Source organism: Anoplopoma fimbria, chromosome 8, assembly GCF_027596085.1.
Source record: "Anoplopoma fimbria isolate UVic2021 breed Golden Eagle Sablefish chromosome 8, Afim_UVic_2022, whole genome shotgun sequence".
Lineage (NCBI taxonomy): Eukaryota > Metazoa > Chordata > Actinopteri > Perciformes > Anoplopomatidae > Anoplopoma > Anoplopoma fimbria.
Window position 1 is genome coordinate 10,226,160 of NC_072456.1, and position 12,928 is coordinate 10,239,087.

The 12,928-nt window shown below is 39.3% G+C and overlaps 1 protein-coding gene across 2 annotated transcripts in view; it reads left to right on the top strand.

Moving 5' to 3' along the window:
• The window catches only part of LOC129094831 (ephrin type-B receptor 1-like), an 80,428-nt gene that overhangs the window by 50,507 nt on the left and 16,993 nt on the right, over positions 1-12,928 (top strand). For both annotated transcript variants that reach the window (XM_054603106.1, XM_054603105.1), the window contains exons 8-12: positions 609-684; positions 2,025-2,149; positions 10,980-11,145; positions 11,512-11,617; positions 12,799-12,860. In XM_054603106.1, the coding sequence (XP_054459081.1) occupies positions 609-684; positions 2,025-2,149; positions 10,980-11,145; positions 11,512-11,617; positions 12,799-12,860 (535 nt within the window). The remainder of the gene's footprint in view (positions 1-608; positions 685-2,024; positions 2,150-10,979; positions 11,146-11,511; positions 11,618-12,798; positions 12,861-12,928) is intronic.

A 12,928-nucleotide genomic window follows, 5' to 3' on the forward strand; every position in this document is an offset into this window, starting at 1 on the left:
AAACAAAAAGAACACATGGCTAGTTATTATGCGTAATGGATGGAAAGGCCTGACCCGCCTTCCTCTACCTCTGATTTGCTTACCCTGACATTTTACTCTTACCAATCTTACTCCTAATGCCTAAATCTAACCAACCTAACCAACAAAAGCTACGGGTTAAATGACTTCATTCTTCCTAATAATTATCCATGTACTTCTGTTTGTTGTATTTCTGGAGCGATGGGCCTTCGGAACCATGGGCGTTTGTTTTTGGGATAAAAGGCTGTCACACAAATGGGCTTTTGGTCCAATGGGACATGTCCCCCAATTTACAACGAGTCCGTCAGTCAGTCCATGATTTTTTGACCAACATAATTGTTTGTTCAGCTCGTAAAATCAGTTGCTGGTTAGAAATGAGAAGCATTCTTTCGTTTACCTCTGTCTGAAATCAAGTGCCTTTTGTTTATAGAATTACTGAGAGTTTTGAGTGCTATATCTGCCAACGTTAACTTTGTAAAGTGCACATGGGCTGTGTGTGAACAGAGAGCTTGACAGGCCTAGCAACAGCAACTACAGGGGTTAATGTCTGTAGGGTGGAAGAGCTGACCATTACACTTTTTACTCCTCAGGCAGTCAACGGAGTCTCCAACAAGAGCCCTTATCCCGCCCAGCAACTGTCAATCAACATTACAACCAATCAGGCCGGTGAGTGGGGAGTGCAGACGCTGTGTGCATGTGCGTGCAAGCATCTGTGGATGTGTGTGTAAGCACACCCTGGGGCACAGTGGATTATGCGAGGGAGGGATGGCAAGGGGGATAAAGGAAATTGAGCTACAGCTTTTTAATTCATAAAACATGTTATAAGCGTGTCATCTCTCTCCCTCTGTCTCTCTATCTCTCGCCCCTTCTCTGTCTCTCCTACACATCCACAGCTTTTATCCTGTTTTCCTCTTTCCCCTCTGCCTCTCTCTCTCTCTTTCTCTCTCAGTTCTCCTTTCCTCGCCTTTATCCCCTCTCCCTGCCCTCCCCCCTCTCTTCCCCTTCTCTCCCTCCCTGACAGTGTAATTCTTAGAGACTATAAAGTGAGCCGAGTTACCGCTCCATCAATACTTTATAGAGACAGACACAAGTGATATTTTCACCGCTACCCAAATTTAGATTTAAAAGCCGCTTTGCTCTGGTGGCAAACACATCATTTACCTCATCTACAGCAACCCAGGCTCATTCCTAATCGAAACATGATCCATTGTCACCCGGCCGCTTTCTGAGCGTATTTTTTATCGCTGCAGGATGCCAAACTCTTTTATCCTTGAAATCTTGTAGTACTCAACAAAAACTGATTTATCTTTGGGTTGACTGCATCGGGGGGGTTAAATTATGCAATAGGTTTTAGCGTATATCAAGGGACCTTAGGATATGAAACTCACTCGACATATAGAGAACCCTGTAAAATGTAAATTGTGGCAATATTAAAAATGATGGTTTTCTAATGACAGCTCACTCACACTGTCAAATTATGACTAAAGAGGAAATTGGCTCATGAGGTATAACAGCATTTACTTAGGATTATGGCAGCCCCATGGTGTCCTGATGACTCAGCTGTGTAAGATGCATACATTCTCAACATAACTTCCATCAATATGATACTTCAAACTGGTGTAGTATCAATCTCTGTGTCTTTATTCCTTCCTCTCTTCACTGTATGCTGTCAAGTGAAGTACAAATATGATGAAAACCATCTCATAAAAAGATCTGGGAGGCAAAACCATGAAATGCATTATAGCCAAGAGCTACTGGTTCCTAAAATTATGGGTAAAAATGTGTTGCAGACATAACTCTTGCTTTCCAATCAGTGACAAGTGCAGTAATTTGTTTTCATGATCCTGGTTGAGGAAACATTTTTCTCCTTTGGGTGTAAATAATCCTTGGCAACATGTCATTACATTACACACACTATTTCCATATTTATGGAGTTTAGGCATGCTAGCGAATCTTGTTACTAGATAATTGATTGTGTGTACTTGCGTGTGTTTTTTTTTTTACAGCTCCCTCAGTAGTTCCCATAATGCACCAAGTGAGCTCAACAAGCCGCAGTTTCTCGTTGTCATGGCCACCGCCCGAGCAGCCCAACGGAATTATCCTCGACTACGAGATACGATACTTTGACAAGGTAGAGTGGGATGATAAATGTTTGTGAGTGTGTTTGTGTGCTTTTTGGTGTTATGGTCACAGACAGTAATCCATTAGAGTCGATAAAACAGGCGAATCAATATCAACTACATCTAAGTCATCTATTATCAGGAGTCACTGAGAAGCAGCAACAGTCTCACTGCTTCTCAAATAGTTCAGCTTTAAATAACTTGAATAAAAGTGAAACTCCTGCGTACTGTCTCGTTTAGTGCCGTTATGTTAATTTACCATGTTTCTGTCTACACCCTCTTTATCTGGTATATGGACAAGAGGTTACAGCAGTGCACAGATTAATGGGTAAATTAACCAATTAATTAAATTATGAATCAGATGACAACTAAAATTTGGTCAGTTGGTCATACAACACCATGAGAAAACATACACAATTCAAATTCAACTTTTTTTGGGGAAAAAAAAACAGTCTGAATATTAACAACAGCCAAGAGACGTTAGCTTAGCATAGCATAAAGACTGGACAAAAGAGAGAATAACTAGCATGGCTCAGTGCAAGGGGGAAAAGAGCTGCTTCTTAAAACTCACTAATTAACACAATGCATCTTGCTTGTTTATTCCAATAGTCGTCAAGATAGGTTGCCTGGCAACCAGTGGTGACTACAAGAAATTTGTTATCCCGGCAAATAAATAGTAACCTAAATAGGCAGGAAATAAGCGCATAACCGTCCAGTAGAACAACAACTTGTTGTTGTTATGAAGTTTGTGAGCTTTAGAGAGTAGAGTTTTCTTAGAGAGATTTGTTTTTTAAACATTTGGACGAGCAAGGATAGCTGTTTCTATCCTTATGCTACCCCAAGATTACCTTCTCCTGGCTCTACCTTACTAATGAACGTACCTCCATGGACATGAGAGTAATAATGATCTTATCTCAGCAAAGGAAGCAAATATGCATATTTTGCTTTCCTTTACAAAATTTATAAAACCTAAATAATTAATGTCAATCTTACAATCTCATCAAACATAAACAGCAACATCCATATAACAACCCCAGACCATCCAAAAGGTGAATAACTAAAAGGACAATGACTTTAGGTCAATAAGAACAAAGGACGACTATTAAAAATGAACAAGTACATTATTTCTTTCTCATTTTTCAACTCATTGTAAATACGTCTATTAAACGTATATTTTCAATCTGTCCATTGATCACATTGCCTTTTAAAAATAATGATCAATGAAATAATGTGTAGTTCTTGTAACATTCCTATAGTTATTATCGATCACGTAGCACATGTACTAATGATTGATAAAAAGAATCCATATTATTATCAATATTATTATTATTTGTTAAGAAGCTGGAATGTGTTGAATGCTGCTCCTCATAAACCTGACATGATCATGAATGAAGCTGAGATTTATAATTCCAGTTATTCATGTGTTTTCTACTTCATTTCTCCTTAATGTCTATTGAAGAGTTGGCTTCATATATCATCTTTTATACAATATAATTTCCTGATAAGTCCTGATTGATCGATGCATATTTCATGGAGCCTGTAGTCACACTGACAGGGTTTTACAGTGATGGAGAGCCTCTCTTTATTCCAGCACACATCAATTGTTGATCGTAGTGATGCAGCAATCGTTTCCGTAATAAGTGGCTACAGCTGGATTCTGTCAAAGTGTAAGACTACATCACTCCAACTGAAAAAGTGAAAGAAAAATGTATTGATTTATTGAATCCACAAAACTGTGTATGTTTCTCTCATGAACAACTGATGTAATACACAATATGGAATTTAATAAGAATCTGTGGGCTCTGGAAGATCCAATTAAAACCATTTAATTGGACAAGTAACTCATCTTGTCTGAATTGTGAAGGCCACCCTTTAATCACTAGATGAAAAAAAGAACCTCAGACAATTATTGGCAATGATATAGACCAACATAAATTAAACCAAAAACATTTACTTCTGTTTGCTAGTTGTAATTATTATTAAATATGTTGATGACTGCAGGAGATGAAACTATAGGTTTTTTAGCTGTTTTATATAAATATAAGTCTTGTTCATTTTCTCAATGGAAACTGGAACAGCTTGGATGCAGTTTTTCACTATAGGCTCTTCATGATGATGGTTGCACATATTCCAAAGTCCATGGGGAGGAATGCTTACACTGTTTGTGGACTGCAGCCACTAATATTACTGTAATGTTTGTTGAGTGAGATTTCTTAGTCTTCTCTTCAGCTCACTGTTGATGTGGCCTTCAACTCACCACTTGGTGTCTCATAATGAGCCAGAATAATCACTCACCACCATTTGGTTTATGGAGTGTAGTCTTTCCTCCCAAATAGACTCACAATCACATAGAGTAGCACATCTCTGCAGGAAACCATCCATTTTTCCGGGTTTCGATGTTGAAGTGCTGTTTGTCTCAAGCTGTTGAGGTGGAAAGGAAACAATAGATATCCAAAATGATTCGTTGTATTCTCTATGCAATTGACAATGCTCAGGAGATTCATTTTATTTATTTATTTATTTATTCATTTAATCTTTATTAAATCAGGCTCTTACTGAGATTAACTTTTTTTTCCCAAGTAAAACCTGAGCAGAACAGAAGGAACACAACTACACTACACAATAAACAGGAATTAAAAACAATTACAAGAATTATGAGAAAACATCAGATAATGAAGCTCTAAAATCTGCAAGGTTAATGTTAGACTCTAGTTTGAGGGAAGTTTGCAGTCTATTCCGTTAAATAGCTGCTTAGTACCTGAAACCAGTTCTGCCAACATTGGTGCATACCTGAGGGATAGCCAAGGCTAGTTAGTGACTGGATCGTGGACTGTAGTTACTAGATTTAAATGAGTGAAGAGAAGTGAGGGAGTCTGGAAGCTTGAACAGTAGAGCTTTATAAATAAAAAAACATGAGATGGCTATCTCTTCTTGACTGTCTTGACTGACAGGAGGTCCATCCGACCATGTGATATAGAGAACTATCATGAGCCTGAAAAGGATGATACACAGGGTTTAACAGCTAAGGCGTTGATGGGGCAGCCTGACAATACAGAAAAATCTATATAAAAATCTCCATAGTCAAAGACCGACAAGATGGTTGACTGCACAATAATTTTCCGGTTGGAAGAAGACAGACATCCTTTAATTCTAAACTAGACGCCTAGTTTGAGTTTTTAATTATTGAGTCAAATGTTGAATATGAATCTTGAATGACTGTCTGCTCGCAAACCAAGTCACGGACTTACCGATGAACAGAAAGGTGCTTATGGAGTAGTGCCACATTATGTCCTTTTACCAAACTCTTAGGACGTTAGCTTTATTCTTCCCACTTTGGACCACTGTGCAAGAGGCACTTCCACTACTTCTCCATCCATCCATTTCTCTCTGCTTCTCCGGGGCTGGTTTAAGGAGTCCAGATCTCCCTCTTCACAGATATGTCTTCCAGCTCCTCCTGGAGGATCCCGAGGCTTTCCCAAGTCAGATGAGATATGCAATGCCTTCAGCATGTTCTGGGTCTTCCCTCCGGTTTTCTTCCATGTTTGACGTGCCCAGAAACTTCCATAGGGAGACGCCCAGGAGGCATCCTTAACAGCTGCCCAAACCACCTCAACTGGCTCCTTTTCATGCGAAGGAACAGCGGCTCTACTCTGCTCTCCCTCCAGATGTCTGAGTACCTTACCCAATCTCTAAGGGCTTGTTTTCAGTGTTTTGCAAAAGAGAATAAACAGTGAATGTGATGATGAAAATGTCACTCCACTGCTTTTTGGTGTGTATATCAATACCTTGACAGCACTGGAAGATCTTTCTATCCCCGGAGCTGAATCACTTAAAGACAAGAAGACCAAAGCACCAATTTATTCGCTAGTGGATGCTGCTGAAATCAAAACTCCTAGCACTCTGCTGAGTAGGCAGTCTGACTGAAGCCTCCAGCTGTCCTGTAGTGTACAAGGTCCTAGTGTGTATGAACCAGGAGACTGAGACATAAAACACTTCACTTCAAGAGTCCAGTGATCAAACTAGCCTGCATAAAGAATGCCAAACCCGGGGCACCAATGACGGCCTCTGATTCAGAGATGTAACATGCAGGACCTGATTGCTTTCCCATTAAAGACTGCTGCTCCAGGACAGGAATAAAACTCCAAAGAAAGGACACATCTTGTCTTCTTTATAATTCAGTCAGTGGGAAGCAATGTATTTAAAACCTGAAAGTTAAATTAAAAGCATATCTCTGTCACCCAAAGCTAAAAACAAGAATAACCTCATCTTTACTGAAGCTCAGCCAACAGCTGCAAAAACAGATAGAGTTTCACTGCAGACGGATTAAAAACAAAGAGCAAAGCACCTACAAGGGATTGTGTGAGATACACCAAAAGAACAACTTGCCTCCTCATCCTCAGCCCACGTTTGATTTCCTGCCATCTAGCTTTCCTTTTTACAAAACAAAGGACAATAAATTTTTGGCATGTTTTTGCGATACCACTTTAAGTCCTTTTGCTCATTTCTTTCTTTTTAATACATACTGTCAGTGAGTTGGTGCTTCCATAACTCACAAAAACTTGGATACAGTCATAACTGCAAACCGTAAATGCTCAGGACTGTTGTCAACCCTCTTTCTTATCTATTCTCTTGATGGTAACACTCAGGCAGAGACCTAAAGTCATGACTCCAGAGGACTCGCTCACAGACTCCAATTTTCCAGCAATACATAGTGTAATGTATGGCTATTATTTCAGTCTACTGCACAAGGGAAAGCGAGAGCATGTGTCGTTTTCTATTATTGTGGTTGCTTTTTTTGTTTCAGTGTGTGCTACGTGCTAATATTTATATCTTATAACTAAATGCAGCACAACTGCTATCGTTAAGCTCTTTAACTATTTCCAAAAAAATTGCCCTTATACATGTTGATGCTTTTGATAAATATTCAACGTTCAGCCAAATCAAGTTATAATTAATTCATACTAGTATATGCATTTAGTATGCTCAGGATAGTGTTTTTATCTTACACAAGTGTTACCCTTATTACAGCACTCATGTTTACATAATATATTCAAACCATGCTCTTTCCTCTGTTCATCACAAATTTTGAAAAAAACACTTGCAGATCCAGTATGTAGATCTTCTATCCAATCTTCTAACTAGCCTTGTTACTGATTTTCTTATATGAAGAAGGATTCAACAAGATCGTTCAGAGCTCCTTCACTGTTATTGTCATTACTGAAATGCATTAATGTCATCAGAATGTGGTTCATGTGCATTCAGAGAAAAAACATTGCAGATTTACCTTCGCAGAACCCACTGTAGTTCAAATATTGAGTGTTGACTGTCCTCACCAGATAAACAGGAGTGTTGTTGTTTGTTGAAGTGACTAAACATGTAGAATGTTTAAATTCTCCTGAAAGCTAAACTTTTTGTGACTGTCCTCTCTTAGAGTAGCTTGATATTATTTAACTGTTGTAAAACCTGTTAGGAAGAAGCTCAGGTGGAAGGTTGAAAGTGCAAAGTGGCACTGAACAATAACTGTCACATGAGGGCTGGAAGGATCATGTACAATCAAAGCCACTAAGATAAAAAGAGCTAATTTTACTTAAGCCCATATCGGAACAATAGACAAATAAAAAAGCATAGTATGGGGTCCTTGCAACATTGTAAGTCCAATTTTGAATGCACCTGATTATGTTATGTCAGCAAAACAGTATGTCAATATGAAAATGGCAAAGTTTTTGCATGTACTTTAGTCATAAAGATAACTGCACCGCCACTCATGACAATGCGTGAAGCTGTTGGAAAAAATCATTCAAATATTAATATTATGTTCATGATGAAAAGGCTGTTAGAATCTAAAGGGCACTGTAAACCATTTTAAAAGAAACCTTTGACAAACTCCCGCTGCTGCGGGTAACAGAGGTGTAACGTGTAAAACATGCAACAATACAAATGCACTCCCAGAGGTGGGGGTGCTGCACCTAGCCTTTGTGGTGCTATTTTGCACAGTTTGTGTAAAAGTTAAGTTCAAGGAATTGATAGAGAATAGCAGAGAGAGAAAAAAGAAAGTTGACACTTCGCCTCGCGGAGAGCAATTAGAGTGAGTTAGAGTTAGAGTTTAGGACAGAGTGAGAGGAACTGCAGCAGTGAGATGTACTGTAGCTGCAGTCTGACAGTCACAGATAAAACACTTACTTTGTCAAAATCAGGGCAGCCACTTTACTGTAAGCCGGCCTGTTTCACTGCTGCCGTTGCTTTAACATTATTTAACATGGAAGCCAATTAAGACCCAGAATCAAAAGCAGGCAGTTAAGTTCTTTCGTTGTTTATTATTTTTATTCTTGTTCCTTGATACACATCTTAAGCAGGGAGAAATTTAGCATTTTACACTGACAAGCTAACCGCATAAATAGACTAATTTTAGCTCATGGCTTCAAGTGAAGAATTCCCCGCGGGTGCAGTTTGATAAGCCTGGTGAAAGAGAGAGTTTTACCAGACAGCTGTACTGTATCTCCTTTTCTGGTACTTTTCTCCACCTGCCTTCCCTCCATCTCCTCCATCCCTCCCTCACCTCCTCCTCCCCTCATAGCCACTCTATAGATAATGAGGTTTTAATGTTGTAAATTTGATATGGCACAGTGAGGCAGGATTTTTTCCCCACTACTTATCTCTGGCTTCCAGACATTCCCAGATGGGTTGCACTCTAACCTTTTCACTGTGGCAGTCCCCCTCAACCCCCCTACACACACACACACACACACACACACACACACACACACACACACACACACACACACACACACACACACACACACACACACACACACACACACACACACACACACACACACACACATTCACCTCCAAATCCAAACCCCAACACAATACCCCAATTTCTGTGGCCACTTCCAAATATAACTAAATTAATCTCTCCCAGGTTTCAACATTGCAAACTGTGTAGTTGTGCCTGTGTTGTGTGCCCTAATTATAACAGTAGGAATCTGGCTGGTCATAGTGCAGTGAATTAATAGTGCAGTAAAATAAATCGGAGCAAAATGATGTTAAATAGAGTATATTAAGATACTGTAGGTAACACTAATACATGACACAAGACATCTTATATCTTAATAGAAACAAAAAAGATAACCACACGCAACAACAAAGGATAAAATAATCAAGAAGAAAAAAAATCATCCAAGACGATCAAGGGGGGTTGTTATTAAGAATTAAAATGATAACCGTAATGAAAACTCAATCATTTTTAACCCCTTTTTCTTCATGTGCATGTCCTCTTTTGATTACCCTCCCTCCTCTTCTCTCTTTCCACCCCCAACCCTCACTTTCTTCAGGCTCTTTTCCCTCCTGAACTCTCCGCCTCATCATCTCTCTTCCTCTCCTCTATGCTCTCCCGTCGACCCCTCCACCCTCACGCTGCGATTCCCTCCCCCATCCTTTCATGCCATCACCACACCATATCTGTCGTTCCCTCTGGACAGTTTCTATCTTGCTGCAATAAAACCCTTTTTTATCTAAAAGAAATGGGTGAGAGGAAGCGGAGAAGGATGGCATAGAATGATAGAGGTAAAAGGTTGTAGCTTTGGGTTTATAAGATAGGCCTGATAGGTCTGATGCCAAATTTACCCCAGGAGGAGGAGTCTGTGAGCAATAACTAGTTATCACTTTGTTATACTTGAAGGAGATGGAGGAAATAATGAGTAAAAGAGAACAGGATTTAAGAGGTTGTTGTTATTCCAAAGTATGTAGAAGGTAGTTGTGGATAAAATTACTTTGATTGATCATTTTTTGGACATAAGTGGTGTCTTGCATTGCAAAACGCTTTGTTGCCAAGGCTTTTAATCGTTGACTTTTTCCTTCTCTCTGTCACTACTCCTACTAAAGTGAAATGGGAGTGAATAAAATTCTGTCTGTGCTGCACAAAACTTAGAAAAAATACATTTTGTAAGAATACATTTTGTAAGAATAAATGGCAGCATGTCCTCCCATAAACAGTGACCTTGTATCTCCAGTTTTCATAGGAACAACTTATCAGTAGACTGTAGTTCACACGATTACCCTGAGTAAGATGTACAATCTTTCTGCAACAACAATTAGCCATTGAGGTTTTTTTTAAACCAATTTAAAACACAGAGAGGTAACACTTTAAGAGTAAGTTACCAGCCGCTGTAAGCTGAAAAGCATGTCTCTTCAGTGGTTTCTCATCTTGCTGCTGTGATATAGAAGTTTAATCCTGCCTATATCCGTTCACCATGAAATGACAGTTGGGTGTGGTATCAGATACAATCTTCTGCCACACCTATCAGTGATGCTGGATTTGAGTTTATGCTTCTCAAAATACCTGAGAAATAAGATCTGGAAAATGCAACAGTGACCTGGTCACTCTGGATACTCTTCATAGCTCTCTGGGAATTGTTTTCATAGTGACTTTCCTTCAGTAGAAAATAATGAGGTCTGTGGATTATTCTGAGTAAAAAAAAAAATATATTTTCATTTTTCTTTTATTTGAGCACCACAAACAAAATTCCATTCTCGTCCACTGTATCCGTGTGAAGGCAGATATCTCAATATGGACAAATAAAACCCCATATATTTCTATGAAAAGACGATTTGAACTGTTTCTGTTTTACTGTTGGAAATGGACAATGACAAAAAATGTGATGCAGACTCGCATGGTTTGACAAGATGAATGAACAAACTTTGGAAGAATGAATCTTGTTTTAGCAGAAGGCCAAAACTGAGTACTAAATGTAGTCCCACTTAGTCAGTGACTGATGAGTGTTATGGTCCGTCTTGGCTTGCTGTGAAACATATTCATCCCTCTCTCAATCTCTTCTTCAGTCCCTGTCGTCAGTGCAGAACAGTTCAGTCGTCCAGAGCAAAATACCCAATGTTGTTCTGGAAGGTCTGAGGCCGGGGACCGGCTACGTGGTCCAGGTGAGGGCCCGCACCGTGGCCGGCTACGGAGCCTACAGCAAGGAAATGCTCTTCCAAACGCTCACCGACGGTAAGTGGGCGGTGTGTTTGGCTGGTGTGTGTGGAGGTGTGTGTGTCGGTGGGGGCTTTATGGAGGAGAGGAAAGAGAGTGCAGGGCTGAGAGGTGGAATGTGCGAGGTGGAGCAAGAGTGAAAATCTGGTCCTGAAGTAATTCAATTCTGCCCTACTTTGTGTGTGCATGAATTTGTGTGTCATGTAAACTGAGCCAAGTTAATGCTAATTTATGTGTGGTAGAGAGAGAAACCATGTGGATATTTTCTGTTCCAGAAATGCTCAGTTGTGTTTTGTAAGAGAGTCTCAAAAATATAAAGATAATACTTTTCTTTTCAATGTGTGTGGCTTATTGTGTGTTTTGTGTTTATGTGTGTTTCTGCAGATGAGTATAAGTCAGAACTGGGACAGCAGCTCTCCCTGATTGCAGGCTCTTTAGTGGGTGGAGTGTGTATTGTCTCATTGGTAGCTATCGCCATCATCTGTACCAGGTAATGCACACATGCACACAGACACAAACAAACACACAAACATTAAAAAAAAAAAATGGTTGAAAATGTGGGTATTTGCATTTGTATCCCAACAACTTATTTTTTCACAGCAGACATTTTGATTGTCATGTAGGAAAAGCACAGGTGTTAATTATAACATTATCGGTGGCTACCTTCTATTCAAGCGTCATTGTACGTCCTGACAGTGTGACAGTGAACCAGCATGCACAATACCAGGGCCCTGAAACTGAAGCAGCCAAATTCATTCACACTAGATGTTACAGTGATTCTTAATTCAGATTTAATTTACTGGCATTTTCGAGAGCTTTTTCAACCACACTTCACAGCCAGGAAGCTCAGTCACATGATAACAGGTGTAGAATCCTCGCTACCTTTATATACAACCATCTGTTATCATGTGAAGGTACATACTTTGGTCATCAGTTTATAACTGAGCCTTCTCCATGACACCTGAGCAAAACTGGGAGAAGTGAATGACAGGTAGTAAGTGTACCTTGAGTAAAGAGTTTTTTGTCCATAATAATGTCTCCAAGATCAAGATTAAACTTTCACATTAATAATTATTATTGTTACATTATTATTTATGCAGTCGATACTGTATGTGTCCACATTAAATACAACCTACTGTTATGATGCATTACACTTGAATTGTTTAATATAATGCAGATTAAGTAGCCCCTCAATAAGAAAGTTTTTCTAAGCTTGACATGGCAATTCATTAGAATTTGTTGATAACAAAATTAGTAATAACTAAAAATGCAATTTTTTCGAACAATGACAACAATGCTTTGCACAAGAATTAGTTTCTGTGACCCCACGACCTCCCAGATATAGCAAACAACAAGCCTCTCCTGTATGTGATATAAGGTTTCTATTGTGAAGATCAGTTGATGTATTTAAATATTACAGAGTGCTTTCTTTGGCTGACAACACAGACCAGTAACAAGCCATCCTAATACTAATGAATTCCTAAGAGACATTTTAACTTCTCTCAGGCTGACTTTTTTTTGACATTCAGGAAGTCTTGCTATTTATTTAACCTCAACTCAGCTGACGAGAAGACAGCCAATTAGCATTTCTAACTTTTCCAACTTTTGTGTGACATTTCTGTCTGCTTACCTCTTTTCCCCAAATCTCTCCGTTTGTGCCCCTGACTGCAGAAGAAGGCAGCTGAAGGAGAGTGTGTACGGTGACAAGCTGCAGCAGTACAACGCAGGAGGAGGTACAACCAGCAGCCGAAACTTTTTTAAATACATTTTATTTTTATATACACCAAACTTCTAAAACACC